General features: G+C 38.4%; 2 protein-coding genes and 1 long non-coding RNA gene across 5 annotated transcripts; 2 read left to right on the top strand and 1 right to left on the bottom strand.

Moving 5' to 3' along the window:
• Positions 1-719: 719 nt before the first annotated feature.
• tlr21 (toll-like receptor 21) lies at positions 720-5123 on the top strand. Of its 2 annotated transcripts, XM_023833259.2 has the most exons (3): positions 720-757; positions 1013-1089; positions 1171-5123. In XM_023833259.2, the coding sequence occupies exon 3, from the start codon at positions 1297-1299 to the stop codon at positions 4300-4302; it is 3006 nt and encodes a 1001-aa protein (XP_023689027.2). In that variant the 5' UTR covers positions 720-757; positions 1013-1089; positions 1171-1296; the 3' UTR covers positions 4303-5123. The 2 variants fall into 2 exon arrangements, with proteins under 2 accessions (XP_023689027.2, XP_023689026.2); XM_023833258.2 differs by lacking the exon at positions 1013-1089 and having other exon boundaries at positions 727-757.
• On the bottom strand, positions 4879-8907 carry LOC111854839 (uncharacterized). 2 transcript variants are annotated; one of them, XR_011993041.1, is made up of 4 exons: positions 8255-8907; positions 6612-7939; positions 6218-6399; positions 4879-5726 (listed from the first exon to the last, which is right to left on the bottom strand). It is a non-coding gene; the product is annotated as an uncharacterized lncRNA (long non-coding RNA). The 2 variants fall into 2 exon arrangements; XR_011993042.1 differs by having other exon boundaries at positions 6218-6381.
• A 163-nt stretch (positions 8908-9070) lies between these two features.
• pafah1b3 (platelet-activating factor acetylhydrolase, isoform Ib, gamma subunit) lies at positions 9071-13487 on the top strand. Its single transcript, XM_023833263.2, has 6 exons — positions 9071-9186; positions 9688-9776; positions 9868-9957; positions 10307-10423; positions 12610-12732; positions 13060-13487. The coding sequence occupies exons 2-6, from the start codon at positions 9696-9698 to the stop codon at positions 13318-13320; spliced, it is 672 nt and encodes a 223-aa protein (XP_023689031.1). The 5' UTR covers positions 9071-9186; positions 9688-9695; the 3' UTR covers positions 13321-13487.
• The last annotated feature ends 1908 nt before the right edge of the window (positions 13488-15395 follow it).

Here is a 15395-nt window from a genome sequence, read left to right as displayed (position 1 = left end):
AGTCATCTTACAGTGTGGATTAGAATGTTAATCAGTTACATTTTTGGTAAGTTCATGCCAGCTGCATGAAACAAAACAGCTGACCACATTCCGCCCAAGTGCCTTCAGTTTGACACCTGTGTTAAACAGTGAGGGCAGGAAAAGGAACCCAGCCATCTTAGCCAAATGACAGAACGGTATGTGGACCACCCTACAACAGGCAACTACTGCAGCAGAGTATGGCTGAAACCAAACTGTATAATAAACCTTCAATAAACAAGGAACAAGGATAAATACTGAAACTGAATCCAACTGTCTTTGTACCTTAAAATCATTTTTGAATATGGACATTATTTCTAGGAATTGTGATCAGTATATGTAATATTTAGTCATTTATTAATTTGTCAACTTCTGTATCATATATCTAAAATAGCATTTAAATTTTTTGTTGGTAACAAAATTGTAAATTAGTTCTAATTTATTAACTCTATATAATATGCCTAGTATTATTTTAATTTCATCAGCAGTAGTTAATTGTCGTAAAACTACCTTTTTGTATGGCTAGGCTGTATTCTAAAATTTTCTTTTCTGAATATACTCTTTGTTACTTTCTTCTTGTTCCTCATTTTTGATTAAAACCAAAGCAGAGGGAGAAGATTGTGGTTAACATGTCTTTCAGGGGAAACAGGAAAGGGACTTTATCTTCCTCATTTAGAGCAGTTTGAGATGTTTCTTCAACTAGGAAATCAATCACAAAGCATAATCAGCACTAACAGAGGTAAGACAATGCAACTTGATAAAATCTAAAGAAGAATTCAGTAATTTGTTCATTGTTTTACTGCAACAAATGTTTTGTATTAATTATACTTAATTAAACTGCATTACTACATAATGGTATAGAACTAGTGATAATCATGTGTTTAGTTAAAAAGAAACCTTTTGTGAAAAGCATAGCACAGTACAAAATAGCTGTTTAATATGTTACAGCAAGTTGCAAGTGCAGATTAATATTTTCAATGATATTTGTTCAAAGGAAAACTGCTTCTGCTCAAGAAATATCACAAAAGTGGAACTATAAATGAATACTGTAATTCTGTAATTTTAAAACAGGTATGTATAATAAAGGAATTGAATAATAAATTGAAAGGGAAATGTTGTATAGTAACTAACATTTTTATTTATTTATTTTAGGGATATCTCAGGAATATTACTGGTGGATTCTCTTTGTGAAATCCCTGCCAAGTCTGGTTCACCTGGACAACTGTTAAAATACATTTTCCATTGTAGCAGTTTCAGAATGTTATACCATGAAGATATATGATGACAACATCTGACACTGCAAAGCAAAAAAACAGAAGAATATCAAGCTTCTACGTTTTAACATTGCATCCTCAGCTAGATGACATGACTAAGTCCATATACATTGCTCTTGTTTTTTCAGGGCTTTTATTTCAGCTCGTACTGCTTGCAGCTGGATACAGCTTCCAAAACTGTATAGAAAACCCATCACAAAATAATTCATTCAACTGCATTCACCGTAGGCAAAGGAACATATCTGCACTGGTTGGAGATCTACCTTCCTGGGCTACAGTTCTCAACGTCTCCCATAATTATCTGCAAGACATTCCAGAAAGTTCATTTTCCCAGCTCCGCCAGCTGAAAACCCTTAGAATGGATTCTAATAACTTACAAAATATAAGTGACAATGCCTTTTCTGGTTTGGGACACTTGGAAACCTTGAATCTGTCTTCCAATAACATTGCCCATCTCAGTTCTGCAGCATTTGCTGACCTTGTTAACCTAACTTGGCTTATCCTGAGCAACAATGTTTTGCAAAATTTGTCAACCCAAATTTTTTCAGGACTTTCAAATTTAGAAATTTTAAGTTTGCGCACAAACAGTTTGATTAATTTCTCAGAGATAACTGAATCGGTAACACATCTGTCACAGCTTAGGGAATTAGACCTTTGTGGTAATAGTTTGTCATCTCTTCAGCATTTCTCTGGCTTTCCTCGGTCCCTTGCCATCCTCTACTTGTGTAAAAACCATCTTGCCACGTTATCATGTGAGTATAGCTTTCTTAGCAATATCCACTTATTGGACCTGTCATACAACATGCAACTCCAATCAAGTGCCTTACAGAATCTAAATCTGAAGAATATTAATTCACTACATTTGGGTTTCACCCAAGTCTCACCCTATCAGCTTTTGAATGACAGCAGTGTGAACCCAGGTCATGTGGATTTCTCAGGTATGAATTTATCAACTAAAAATCTTCTGGAAAACCTGTGCAGTCTTTTGAAAAACAGAAATGCCAGTTTGCATATGCTAAATCTTCAGAACAATGGGATTCGAAACCTGGAGAGAGCAATATTCTCTACCTGCCCCTTGTTTAAAACAATCAATCTGTCTCACAACAAGTTAAAAAAAACAAATTGTCTAAGTTTTCTCGAAGATCAGAAATCATTGGTAGAAGTCATTTTGGAGCACAACCGTCTCAATGGCCTTGAAAATTGCTCAAGGAGCTTGCGTTTTCATAATGTGACTCAATTAAGTTACCGCTACAACCGAATCCTCAGTGTGAAATCCCATGCATTTACCCCAACTCCTAGACTACAGGTCCTCAAACTGAACATAAATAACATTGCATATATGGTAAAGAGAGCATTCAAAGGATTAAAAGACTTAATCACACTCCGTCTTGACAATAATCTTCTGACGGACCTCTATGAGGAAAGTTTTGTGGGCTTGGACAGATTGCAGATCCTTAACCTTCGTAACAATCGCATTGCAGTCATTTTCAATAAGACATTCCACACCCTTAATCAGCTGAATATTCTAGATCTAGGTGGAAATAAGATTTCGCATCTTCAACCTGAAGCATTTGTGGGCCTTAAAAACCTCAAAAACCTGTACTTGGACCGAAACTATCTGAAAGAAATTTACAGAGAGCAGTTTGAGCATGTACAAGTTACACTGCAAGTCCTGGACCTTCAAAGGAACTTGATCCACTTCATGTCCATCCATACAAGCTCTCCATTTGTGAAACTATCTAAGCTGCAAGACTTAAAATTGGATGGACAGCAGCCATTTGGGATTACCTTGTTGCCTCATGGATTTTTCCAAGGTCTCAAATCTCTTAAATCCCTCTATCTCACAAATAATAAGATCTATACTTTCCAAACTGATACATTTGATGACTTAATCAGCCTGGAATTCCTATCTTTGGACAACTGCTGTAGGGGAGTTGCACCACTACGGCCAGGAATTTTCAAAAACCTTCGCAATCTTAAGAGACTCTCTGCAGAGAACATAGGCACAGAAACACTTTCAGCAAAAGTTTTTGGTAACCTTACCAAGCTGCATATCTTGCAGCTGACCCATAACAACATAAAGTCTGTGGATTCTGCTCTCTTAAACCAGCTTCCCAATCTACGCTACCTTGACCTTCGTCTCTGTCCCTTAAGTTGTACATGCATTAACAGCTGGTTACAGAACTGGACTAAGAATAACAACAAAGTTCAGCTTGTCTACTTATATAATCTAACCTGCCCAGACCTTTCACAGTCTAATTTCTACAGCTTTGACCTCAAAGTATGTTACCAGGACTTTGGTGTTTATCTTTTTGCCACCACCAGCGCCTTGCTTTTTTTGATGACTGTTTTTCCATTGCTCTATGTTAAGCTCTACTGGCACTTAAAATACACTTATTATGCGTTTTCATCCTGGTTTGGTGAGTATTGGCGTCGACTTCAAGATAATGAAGAGCAATGGAAATATGATGCATTCATCTCCTATAACTCTGCAGATGAGAAATGGGTGCTAAATGAGTTGCTGCCAAATTTAGAAGGGAGGGAGTCTTCATACCGGCTCTGCCTGCATCACAGAGACTTTGAAGTAGGACGAAATATTGTGGATAATATTGTGTCAGCAATATATGCCAGCCGTAAGACACTTTGTGTCGTGAGCCAACACTACCTCAGCAGTGAATGGTGTTCTCTGGAGATTCAGCTAGCCAGTTACCGCCTTTTCCATGAATATCGAGATGTGTTGATACTGGTCTTCCTTGAGCCAATATCAGAGAGGCAATTGTCTGTCTATCACCGCATGAGGAAAGTCATGCTCAGGAAGACTTACTTGCAATGGCCAAGCCCTGACTGCTCAGACCCTGTTCAAGCACAGGAACTCTTCTGGAGTCAGCTTAGGAGAGCACTGAGGAGTAGCAGCATTAATCAACATGGTGAGAAAGTGCAAGAAGTAAGGGAAGAGCACTGTCCTATTAATGAAGTGACTGATGATGAAATCAGTTATTTAATGCCCTGATTGTAAATGCTCATCACCTTTTGTAACACCTGCAGTTATCAATCCTGGAAGTGAATCTTAATCTTCTAACTAGATTCAGCATTGATATCTTTTCATAATAAGAAATTATAGGCAGAAACTAAGCTTTGCTATATTTATCTTCATATGTATTTTTTAACAACAAGATGGAAATGTGGTCAGCATAACAGCCTTATACCTGTGAGCTCGATTCCTGTCCCAAGCTGTCTGTGGGGAGTATGCATATTCTCCCTGTGTTAGCTGAAGGTTCCTTTCAGTACTGCCAAAGTCCAGAAGCATGTGGTTGGTTAAACTGGTATGTGAGTGTGTGCTCTGGAATGGTTTGGCATCCCGTCCTGAGTTTTCCCATGTGCTGTGCTTCCTGGGATTGGCACCAGGCTTGCCCTAACTCTGCATGTAGTTTTTTGTGTACTCTGCATGATATGAGAAAAAATATTTAGATAGGCCAATTTAAGTACACTATTATAAAATGTAAATTACTTTGTAGAGTGAACTGTAAATATCTCATCATCAAATTAATGAGATATAGCTTATCATATGAAAATTTAGTACAGACTATTAGTTTTAAGTATGTATGTTTATTACATAACAATATTTGCAAAATATAAAGATTCCTAACAAACTGAACTTCTAAACTGAAATTTTAAGTATTTTGTATTACATATTTGACCACATTCAATTTCACAGTACTCTGAGCTTTCCAAGTAAAAGTTTTATGAAAACATCCAAGCCTGTGTGAATTATTATTTTTTTTTTTGCACAACGCATGTTGTTCTTTCCACTGAAAAATATTTTGTAATAAATGCAGATCAGTAAAGCTTCATTCGAGGGTAAGACCAATGTTCAGGGCTGGGGTAAAAAGGGAAGGACAGTTTTCGGGGAGACAATCCTTTTTCTAGCCTGTCAGAGGGTGGATATTGACTCATGTCCAATCTATAGAATTTAGATGTTGAAGGAAGTGTGTGAGAGGGATAGTATGACTGCATATACTGATGCAAAAGTGGACAGTGATGGGGAGGAGAAGAATTTTTAAATAACTTGTTTAAATAGCTTTTCTCTGTGTCAATTGAACACTCTTCCCAAAACTTCAAATGACTTGAGCCATTTCTAGGAGCTGAAAGAGTATATTTTAAGAAAGGCTTTCTGTTCCTCTCAAAACTTTCTGTTAGGTTTAAAAAGGACACATTAGTGTCACACTTCTTCTCACCAACAATAAAAGCTGTTGTTCCTTTGTTTGAAGGATATACCCAAGGCAATGGAGACCCGTCATGTGTTTTAGCTGGAACTGGAGATAATGCATCAAATGCTGGTTGGAGATCCATAAAAAACTCTGAGGAGTGTGGCCTCAAAACATTAACGGACACACTGGATTGCTGGATTGTAGTGCTTGAATTCCACTCTCTTGCCTAGATGAATACAAAAGCAGGCAGCATAATTATACATTAAAATACATTATTAAGTATTTTAAAAGCGTTCATAAGTAATACACATTTAACAATGCAATCTGATCTGAATGCAAAAGGTAATTCCACTAGAAAAAAAACACATTTTTAATTAAATGTCATGATGCCTTGTATTCCCCGCGACCCAGATGGATAAAGCAGTATAGCTGATGGATGGATGGATGCCTTGTATTTACAACATCCCCACTGTTTTCAAATAAATGTCACTCGCTGGTACTACCTGGAGGCAGTTTATTCCCCACTGTGTATTGGAAGCCTAAACAGAGCAAAATTCATGTACCCTCAGGTAGCAAGTTCCAGCTAATATAATTCTTAAGATTTCTCCATTGAATGTGCATGCACACAATTTAAATATATACCTCAGAAACACACATCAACAATACATTTACTACTTTAAATACAAATAAGGAGAAATAATAGTGTAGATTTCTCACTGCTATTTTAGCTTGTGGTGACTCAGAGAGCAGCTGCGGCTCCAGTTTCTGGGGGTTCTTCTGTTTCCTCCTCCGATGACAGCCAGCTTTGTGTGTCCTGGTCCAGGGTGGCTCTCTGTCTGGGCTATTGCCTCCATTTGAATGGGATGGAATATACTTGGAATCTGGATGGGAAGAAGCAGCTGTGGAGCAGTTGAGCAAAACCAGTAATGCAGAATGCCCAATTTAAAATAGCTACATGAAAACCAACAATCAACTGCATGGAGGTCTAAGTAACCAGCTTCAATTTACAGTCACATTGCTTATTAAATGCAACATATTACATGGCACTATTGACCTCCGTTTACACTGGTGTCTGAATGAACTGGATAAACATACAAGTACATTGTCTGACCTCTTTCTGCCACCATTGCATCACAGCCAAGGGTATGCTGCACTGCATGGAGATTGTTTTGCAGCTGGACACCATGGCTCTCTTGAAGTGCCTGGAGCAGAGCCTCCTTGCTTTCGACCAGCAGACATCCCCGGCGCCACAGTGGCATGTCTAGGGAGTGATGCAAGCGCGAGACTACTGTGGCCACGCGTGCAGAAGGATAATTCTCAGCTTTATTTTGTGTCACATCTTCCACAGTAGGTGGGTCAGAGTCTAAACTGACATCATTTCTAAGACTGCTTTGAGAATTGCTAATCTCAGACACCTGCAGGGGTGTTGATGTTGTCATTGTCTTTGAATCATTGCATTGTTGCCTCTCCCTCTCTGCAGTATGCGATTGCAGCGAATCATTATCCAGTACTACACCCAAAGAGCTCAACTCAATTTTATTTGAAATCCTACCATCAGAACTGTCTGAGGATAACTGGAAGGCAGGTTCATTTTCAGATGAATGACATGATAGAAATCTGGAATCTGCTGCCAATTTTTCTTGAAGAGAACTTGTTCCCTGGCTGTTGGAATCTTGTTGAGAAGCAGAAAATCCTGTTTTTTCAACTTCTCCTGAAATTAGGCCTACCAGAAAAGATTCACCTGTCTTCACCATTTTTTCTAGCACAACAGCTTTCGAGGGAGTTATACAGGAGTACTCTCGGTTTGTATTTTTCTGTGTAATTCCTTCTCTGCTTTTTTTCCGATTTTTCTTATATGGACTAAGAAAAGGGCCACAGTATGTACTGGGTCCAGGATCAGGAGATGGATAACAAGATGAAGGAACAGTATTTTTAGTGGTACAAATTTTACTAAGGTTTTCTCTTCTTCCTCCATCGGTTTTCTTACTCTGGTCCGTTAACAGTCGTACAATGTTGATGGATTTTACTTCATGGCTAAACAGACCACGATGACCAATTAGACGACTGTCAGTAATGATGCAGGGCTCCTGCTTGGAGAAAGTCCTGCCAGACAGAGGTTCTCTGGACAGAGGGGGCTTTTGGCATTTTGGACAGCAAATGGGGCATTTAGATGTTTTAACTTCCCTCCTACTGTATTGCCGATAGCTTTGTTTGGTCTCTTGTCCTTTCTGATTTCTGAATTGACTTCTTTCCTTACGAGTCTTTAGTCGTTTCACTTTGAATTTTCTTGCTTGATTTTTACAAAAGCTTACACCAGAAGGATCTTGGGTGCATTGGGTAGATGAACCACTGAGTTCTTCATGCATATTGAAGTGCTTATTAAAAACATCCAATACATTCTGCCTGTCTCTCATTGTCTCACCATGAGTCTGGCTCATTCTGAAAGGGACATTGGGTTGAGAAGTTACACAAACACACTTACTGTTACTGTGTTAATCTCCTGTAAATTCTTACAGAAGTCAACAAGGCAGAAAATTTACATGGTTCCTTATCTAGATAGCTTTTTAATGGTTACAGTACATTTATAAGTAGACTAGTATATGATTTGTAATCACTCTGGTTTAAGTTTATTAAGAAACGAGTTTGTGGTAAATTTTAAAATGCATATCTTCGGTTATGTATTTTAGACAGTTACACTGTATTTCAGACAGTTACTTCAGTAGTTAAACCGACGTTATTTACTACCCATCTTACCTTCGTTCAAAAAGCGGGTGCTACTGAGTATACAACAAACTGCTGGAGTCACGATTGAAACTTCCATTAGAGAGCGTTGGTTAATTTATAAAGCGCATGGTTGTATAAATGTAGGCGTGTATTTTTGCAGGTAATATTATTAATTCTTTTAATCTTTTCAAAAAGAGTTTATGAGCTAGTCAGATTTAAAACCTGACTGAAACACGGTTGCTAGGTTACCTGCCCGTGATACCCATACAATTTGCGCAACGAATTTTCCAAGATAAAAATCTATTTGCGTATTAGTAAAAAAACATACGATTATTGTCACAGTCATTTTACGTAAAAACACTTCTGTTGTTTACATACAATACAGCGTATCATAGTTAACTGTTAACTGCATTTTGGATTTTTTTAAATTGCGTTTAACAATGCTCCGTTGCTCCACTTTTGCATGTCTGCATGCAGTTCTGCTATGCATTCATTTAAACCTATTTATGATATGAACTGTTTCCCTCCTTTATTTTGCCATATGTTGAATATAATATAATATAATATAATATTATATTATAAGCAATAAAGCCAGAGGAGCGTGAACCAAAGTACTTGCTATTTTGGAAAAATAGACGGCACTTCCTAGTGAACTGAGCAGTGGCTGTGGAAAGGTCTAAATTTGAAAAAAAGGAGGGGGGGTTATAAGATTATAAAGTAATCAGTATTAAAGAAATTACTTTTGCTCTTTGTAAAACATATTACATCTTATTTATTTAAATTTATATTATCGCCATTAGATATTATGCCAACGTTACACGATAAATTAATATTAACATTGTCAAACATTGAAAGATGTCCCCTGTGTTTGTAAATGGTGTATGCAGATGTCATTGTTTCTTCTTTACACAGTGAACGTTTGTGAAGGAGTTCGTCAGCTATCTTTCTTTTCCTTTGTTTAGGTGATTATGAAAAATGTTATTACAAAATCCGCTAATGTCCTTTCCTAATAAGACATGTAAAAGAGGTTTACACAGATGTATTTTTCCGCAGCTCTGCGCTCTGTTCTTTGTGGCAGATTCACGCATAAGCCAGAATTGCTATCCAACATGTCATGCTATATCGATACTACCACAGTGTTGTTGACAAGCTATTCTTTACATTATTTTCCACAGTTAATTAGTCAAGGTGATAACAGTACGGCTAAAACAAACCTTAATGGCACGTCCATTTATTTTATCTTTTATGCATTATTGCTAAATGTTAGCAACCCTTCAAGGCATGGAGAAGGCCACTTATTTAGCCGGCCAATTCACATTTTTTTGACTTGCATTATATTACTGAAATCCGAGTCAAACGACAAATAGTTCATTTAAATTTAATCGACAATCGGTCCTATTTATTTATATAGGGGACAATTATTTCTCATATGTATAAGTAATATGAATCTAATTTTGTTTCAGATAAAGTCATGAGTTGTGCAGATTCTAACCCGGCTACCATACCAACTCCTTGTGTGGACATTCAGGGAGATGGTCGGTGGATGTCTTTGGTATGTTTTCTGATAAAATTTTAATCCTACATTTTAATCTGGAAATACAACCCAACGAATGTGGTGATGACTCTTGTAATCCTCTTTACAGCATAATCGCTTTGTGTCAGACAGTAAGGACAAGGAGCCTGATGTCCTCTTTGTTGGAGATTCCCTGGTTCAGCTTTTACAACAGTTTGAGGTTACATTTTTCTTTGAAATGTGATGTAGCTGTTAGATGCCTGTACAGTCTGTCATGTGTTGACTCATATTTTTTATGTAACGGGGAAAGCATTACCATGTAAATTTTATATATTGTCCATAGCCAAATATGGTGAGCATGATGGGACCTGGAAAGGGTACAGGGCAAGGGACACCCAGAATGGGATGCCAGATTCTCATGAGGCTCACAGGCTAATGCACTGAAACGCTAAAGGCACTTTAGAGATACCAAATAACCACTCGAACATCAAATTGCATGTTTTTCAATTGTTGTTAAATTTAAATGTGCATTTTCTCTTATCCTTGGTGTAATGGTCTGTCGCTGGTAGGTTTGGCGAGACCTGTTTTCTCCACTCCATGCTCTGAATTTCGGAGTGGGTGGTGATGCCACACAGCATGTCCTTTGGAGATTAAGCAACGGAGAGCTTGACCATATCAGCCCTAAGGTATATCCGTACATTACATGCACATCAACCCAGTTTTTTTCCCCCTGACCACAAGTCTTTAAAGATGCATTTCAGCATTTTTCTGAAATAGTAATCCCCTAGCATCCCTGTTTTTGGCAGTTGTTTTATGATCAACACATTCACTTCTCAAAGTACAGTTGTAACCCTGTTTGTTTCTGATATTTGTGAATACAAAAAGAATGATAGACATAATCAACTTGTGGTTGTTTAGTCTTTCCATGTACAGTTGAATAGAACAATATGGCCCAATGTTTTAACTTGAAAACCCAAGAGGCATTTCCCCAAACTACTGTTTAAACTATCTAATGAAAAAAATCCAGCAGTTTGTTTGATGTCACTAACAAATTTACTGATGCTTTATAAAATCTGGGCTCTTGTCTCTTCTGTTTAATTTTATGTTCACTTTTTTCAGTGTGACTTGAAAGCAAACATTTACAGTCAGGTCCATAAATATTGGGACATTGACACAATTCTAATCTTTTTCGCTCTATACACCACCACAATGGATTTGAAATGAAACAAACAAGATGTGCTTTAACTACAGACTTTCAGCTTTAATTTGAGGGTATTTACATACAAATCAGGTGAACAGTGTAGGAATTAAAACAGTTTGTATATGTGCCTCCCACTTTTTAAGGGACCAAAAGTATTGGGACAAATTAACAATCATAAATCAAACTTTCACTTTTTAATACTTGGTTGCAAATCCTTTGCAGTCAATTACAGCCCGAACTCTGGAATGCATAGACATCATCAGACGCTGGGTTACATCTCTGGTGATGCTCTGCTAGGCATATACTGCAACTATCTTCAGTTCCTGCTTGTTCTTGGAGCATTTTCCCTTCAGTTTTGCTTTCAGCAAGTGAAATGCATGCTCAGTCGGATTCAGGTCAGGTTATTGACTTGGTCATTGCATAACATTCCACTTCTTTGCCTTAAAAAACTCTTTGGTTGCTTTCACAGTATGCTTTGGGTCATTGTCCATCTGCACTGTGAAGCGCCGTCCAATGAATTCTGAAGCATTTGGCTGAATATGAGCAGATAATATTGCCCGAAACACTTCAGAATTCATCCTGCTGTTTTTGTCAGCAGTCACATCATCAATAAATACAAGGGAATCAGTTCCATTGGCAGCCATACATGCCCACGCCATGACACTACCACCACCACCATGCTTCACTGATGAGGTGGTATGTTTTGGATCATGAGCAGTTCCTTTCCTTCTCCATACTCTTCCCAGCACTCTGGTACAAGTTGATCTTTGTCTCTTCTGTCCATAGGATGTTGTTCCAGAACTGTAAAGGCTTTTTTAGATGTTTTTCAGCAAACTCTAATCTGGCCTTCCTGTTTTTGAGGCTCACCAATGGTTTACATCTTGTGGTGAACCCTCTGTATTCACTCTGGTGAAGTCTTCTCTTGATTGTTGACTTTGACACACATACACCTACCTCCTGAAGAGTGTTCTTGATCTGACCAACTGTTCTGAAGGGGTTTTTCTTCACCAGGGAAAGAATTCTTCGGTCATCCACCACAGTTGTTTTCCTTGGTCTTCCGGGTCTTTTGGTGTTGCTGAGCTCACCGGTGCGGTCTTTTTAAGAATGTTCCAAACAATTGACTTGGCCATGTTTTTGCTATCTCTCTGATGGGTTTGTTTTTATTTTTCAGCCTAATGATGGCTTGCTTCACTGATAGTGACAGCTCTTTGGATCTCGTATTGAGAGTTGACAGCAACAGATTCCAAATGCAAATAGCACACTTGAAATGAACTCTAGACCTTTTATCTGCTCCTTGTAAATAAGATAATGAGGGGATAACACACAGCTGGCCATGGAACAGCTGAGCAGCCAATTGTCCCATTACTTTTGGTCCCTTAAAAAGTGGGAGGCACATATACAAACTGTTGTAATACACCGTTCACCTGATTTGCATGTAAATACCCTGAAATTAAAGCTGAAAGTCTGCAGTTAAAACACATCTTGTTTGTTTCATTTCAAATCCATTGTGGTGTTGTATATAGCCAAAAAGATTAGAATTGTGTCGATGTCCCAATATTTATGGACCTGACTGTATATGCTGATAAGGGATCAGTTAGTATGGTTAATTATAATAGGTTAAGTGATGTCTATTCATTTTTCTTATTTGTCCTCCCCACTGTCTTTTTCCAGGTGGTTGTGCTGTGGGTGGGCACTAATAACCATGGTCACACACCAGAGCAGATCTGTGAGGGCATCATTGCTATTGCACGGCTTATAAGCAACAAGCTTCTCCATGCTCACACTTTAATTCTGGTTAGTACTGCCATCTTTACATTTCAGACAATCCTTAGTTTAACATAGTCTGCATTGCTTATCTACCTTTCACCAGTGCAGTGTTTGTTGAATAACAAATTCTAAATATTATTTTGTAAAGTCTTATTTTTGTGAATAACAGTTAATAATGCAACACAAGGTGTGTCATTATGTATACAGGACACCAAAGTAGCCTGTTGCAATCGCAGTTGCACAATATATTGAGAATGCAGTGTGTGAGTGTTTTGTTTTTCATCCTGTATGGCCCAGGTCATGGCCGACATATTTGTCCTTGCTGTCCATGATGACAGTTCCTCTGTCATGTAGGGCTTGCTACCTAGGGGTGAAATCCCCAACACGCTCCGTGACAGGAATGCAAAGGTCAACGAGCTGCTCCAGCAGGCTGTGCCCTCTCTGCCCCGCGCCTCCTACCTCTCTGTGGATCGCGGCTTTGTGCAGTCCAATGGCAAGATATCTCACCAGGACATGTACGACTACCTGCACCTGACCCCTCAGGGCTACCATAACGTGTGCAAGCCTGTGCACGATGCTATCACTCATCTCCTGGAGAAGAGGGGAGAGAACTGAAAACCATCTTCTGTGCCTTGGACCATGGTTTTCATGCCAACAGATGATATACATTACGGGGGGGTTCAGTCTGATCTACCTATGGGGTATGGCTTTAAAACACTAGCCTCACTGTTTAGGTTTAAATGTAATGTATTGCAGTAAAAATGAGATGCATTCTGACTGTACCTCAGGGTCCTGCATTTTTTGCTTATTCAGCTTGTGTTGTGATTGCAAAGTTATCCACCCTTTTTTGAGGTTTGTTTTGTAATCTAGTTTGTCAAGAGAGGGGAGATGAAATGTTAAAATGGTGAGTAACAAGCTGCAATTTCACACCGGATGTGTGAAGCTTTGCATCATACATAAAAAGACACTGTTGTAATCATCCTGGCCACCTTAATACAACTGCGGATGATCAGCTGGCCCAGCTGTCTGTGTAGTGGGAGCTTTATGTTCGAGACAAACCTATCACAAGACCTGTGTTTTGTGCATTTTAGCAAATAGTATAAGACTAACTGGGTTTACTCTGCAGTTTGAAGAAGTTTGAAGTTGAAATGCAAGAAACTGCTCATTTTTTTGTAATTATTACTAAAAGCTTTGATACAAAACTGCAGCCTTTTGTGTCATCCCATCCCATGCATGTGGGAACTCTGTGCTGGGGCAAAACAAAAATGCTCCCTAGGAATTATGTTAGTCATGTGTCCCCTTCCCCTAGGCCTGCCAAATGTTTCCCATTTGATGGCTGTGATCAGCATACAGGACTGTTAGCCCAATGTGAGTGTTCACTGATCAGTCCCTTTGTTAACACTTGTGATGTTTCTGAACTTATGAATCTAGTCATTCTAACAAAAGCGTGGGTGACATTTACATACAGCTACGGTCTAATTTCCTAAGTGCCTTTCTTACTTATTTTTGCATCCCTTCTCTCAGAGGACAAACAGTGAATCGTCTTTCTGCAGGTCTGAGGGCAGATGTTATAAGTGTCTTTCTTGCAATTTCAGCATGACTAGTTTTTTGTAAGGAAGGTGGTTGTCATGCCACATAGGGCACAGGTGTCAAACTGTCTTATGTGAACTTGCCGTATAAGATAATACTGATACTGAATCTTACAACTATAAAAGTAAAAATCCCCATCTATTCTTAGTTCTCCCACTTGGGTTGGGTTGGGGGGTGGAGGGGCACTGCAGTATTTGGCGCCAGTATAACAGGGGTGTGAAGAAGTGGAAGAATAAGTAGCTGTTAGGGCTGCACGATTTGGGGAAAATATCGAATGGCGATTTTTCTGACGGAAATTGCGATTACGATTTGATTTGCGATTTAATTTTATGTCAAGCTTCAGTTCAATATTCAGTGTGTAGTAATTTTAAAACATATGACGCAGCATGAGATACCATCAGTATTAACTGATCTATATTCTAATGCAAAGATGAGAATTTAAAGATGTGATGGTCAAGTTAAAGTAATAATGAAAACAATTGCAGCAAAAAGAAAAATAGCGATCTTGCAGGTAACGCTTATTACCCTCCTAATAACACTAGAACCGCCTTTTCCCACACCAGTGAACAAGCGAGAACTACTTCGGTGTATGCGGCCCTTTTGTTTGCGCTATTGTGTTGTGAGCTGCTGTTATTAACACTAATAACACTCAAAAAACCGTAATGTTCATAACAGAGTGGCTGTTCTGTCCTGAAACCGTAAAGCTGGAATTTTTTTAACGTAGTATGCATTTTATAAAATGTTGAATAAATAGAAGTCGTTTATTGGTAATTTCATGTTAGTCAAAGTTTCCGCTTTTTAACAACTGTATACGGTTATTTTCAATACAAATAAATTCAGGTGAAACAAAAAATGTACGTGTTCATGTTTGCATTAAACTCTTTCAGACTCTCACGCAAGAAATCTTACGGCAAATCTATATTCCAACTTAAAATTAGCTGCATCAAATCAAAACCGTTACGGCAGTTTGCAAACCCTACAGACTATGTGTGCAGATGTGCGTGCAGAACAGAAAACAGAAAATCTCACTCCATGCAACTGACCAAAGTTGCCAACCCTGCATTTCATTTTAAATGAGAAGTAAAATGCAGTTTTCGACT

This window comes from Paramormyrops kingsleyae, chromosome 9 (assembly GCF_048594095.1).
Source record: "Paramormyrops kingsleyae isolate MSU_618 chromosome 9, PKINGS_0.4, whole genome shotgun sequence".
Lineage (NCBI taxonomy): Eukaryota > Metazoa > Chordata > Actinopteri > Osteoglossiformes > Mormyridae > Paramormyrops > Paramormyrops kingsleyae.
Note: the sequence above shows the minus strand (reverse complement) of the source record. Positions and strands in the feature narration are given on the sequence as shown.

Excerpts from the sequence above, each read along its gene's own strand:
- tlr21 (XM_023833259.2), top strand. The coding sequence starts at position 1,297 with ATGATGACAACATCTGACACTGCAAAGCAAAAAAACAGAAGAATATCA.
- pafah1b3 (XM_023833263.2), top strand. The coding sequence starts at position 9,696 with ATGAGTTGTGCAGATTCTAACCCGGCTACCATACCAACTCCTTGTGTG. Across the intron at positions 10,424-12,609 it reads TTGACCATATCAGCCCTAAG|GTGGTTGTGCTGTGGGTGGG; the intron begins GTATATCCGTAC and ends GTCTTTTTCCAG. Across the intron at positions 12,733-13,059 it reads ATGCTCACACTTTAATTCTG|GGCTTGCTACCTAGGGGTGA; the intron begins GTTAGTACTGCC and ends TCTGTCATGTAG.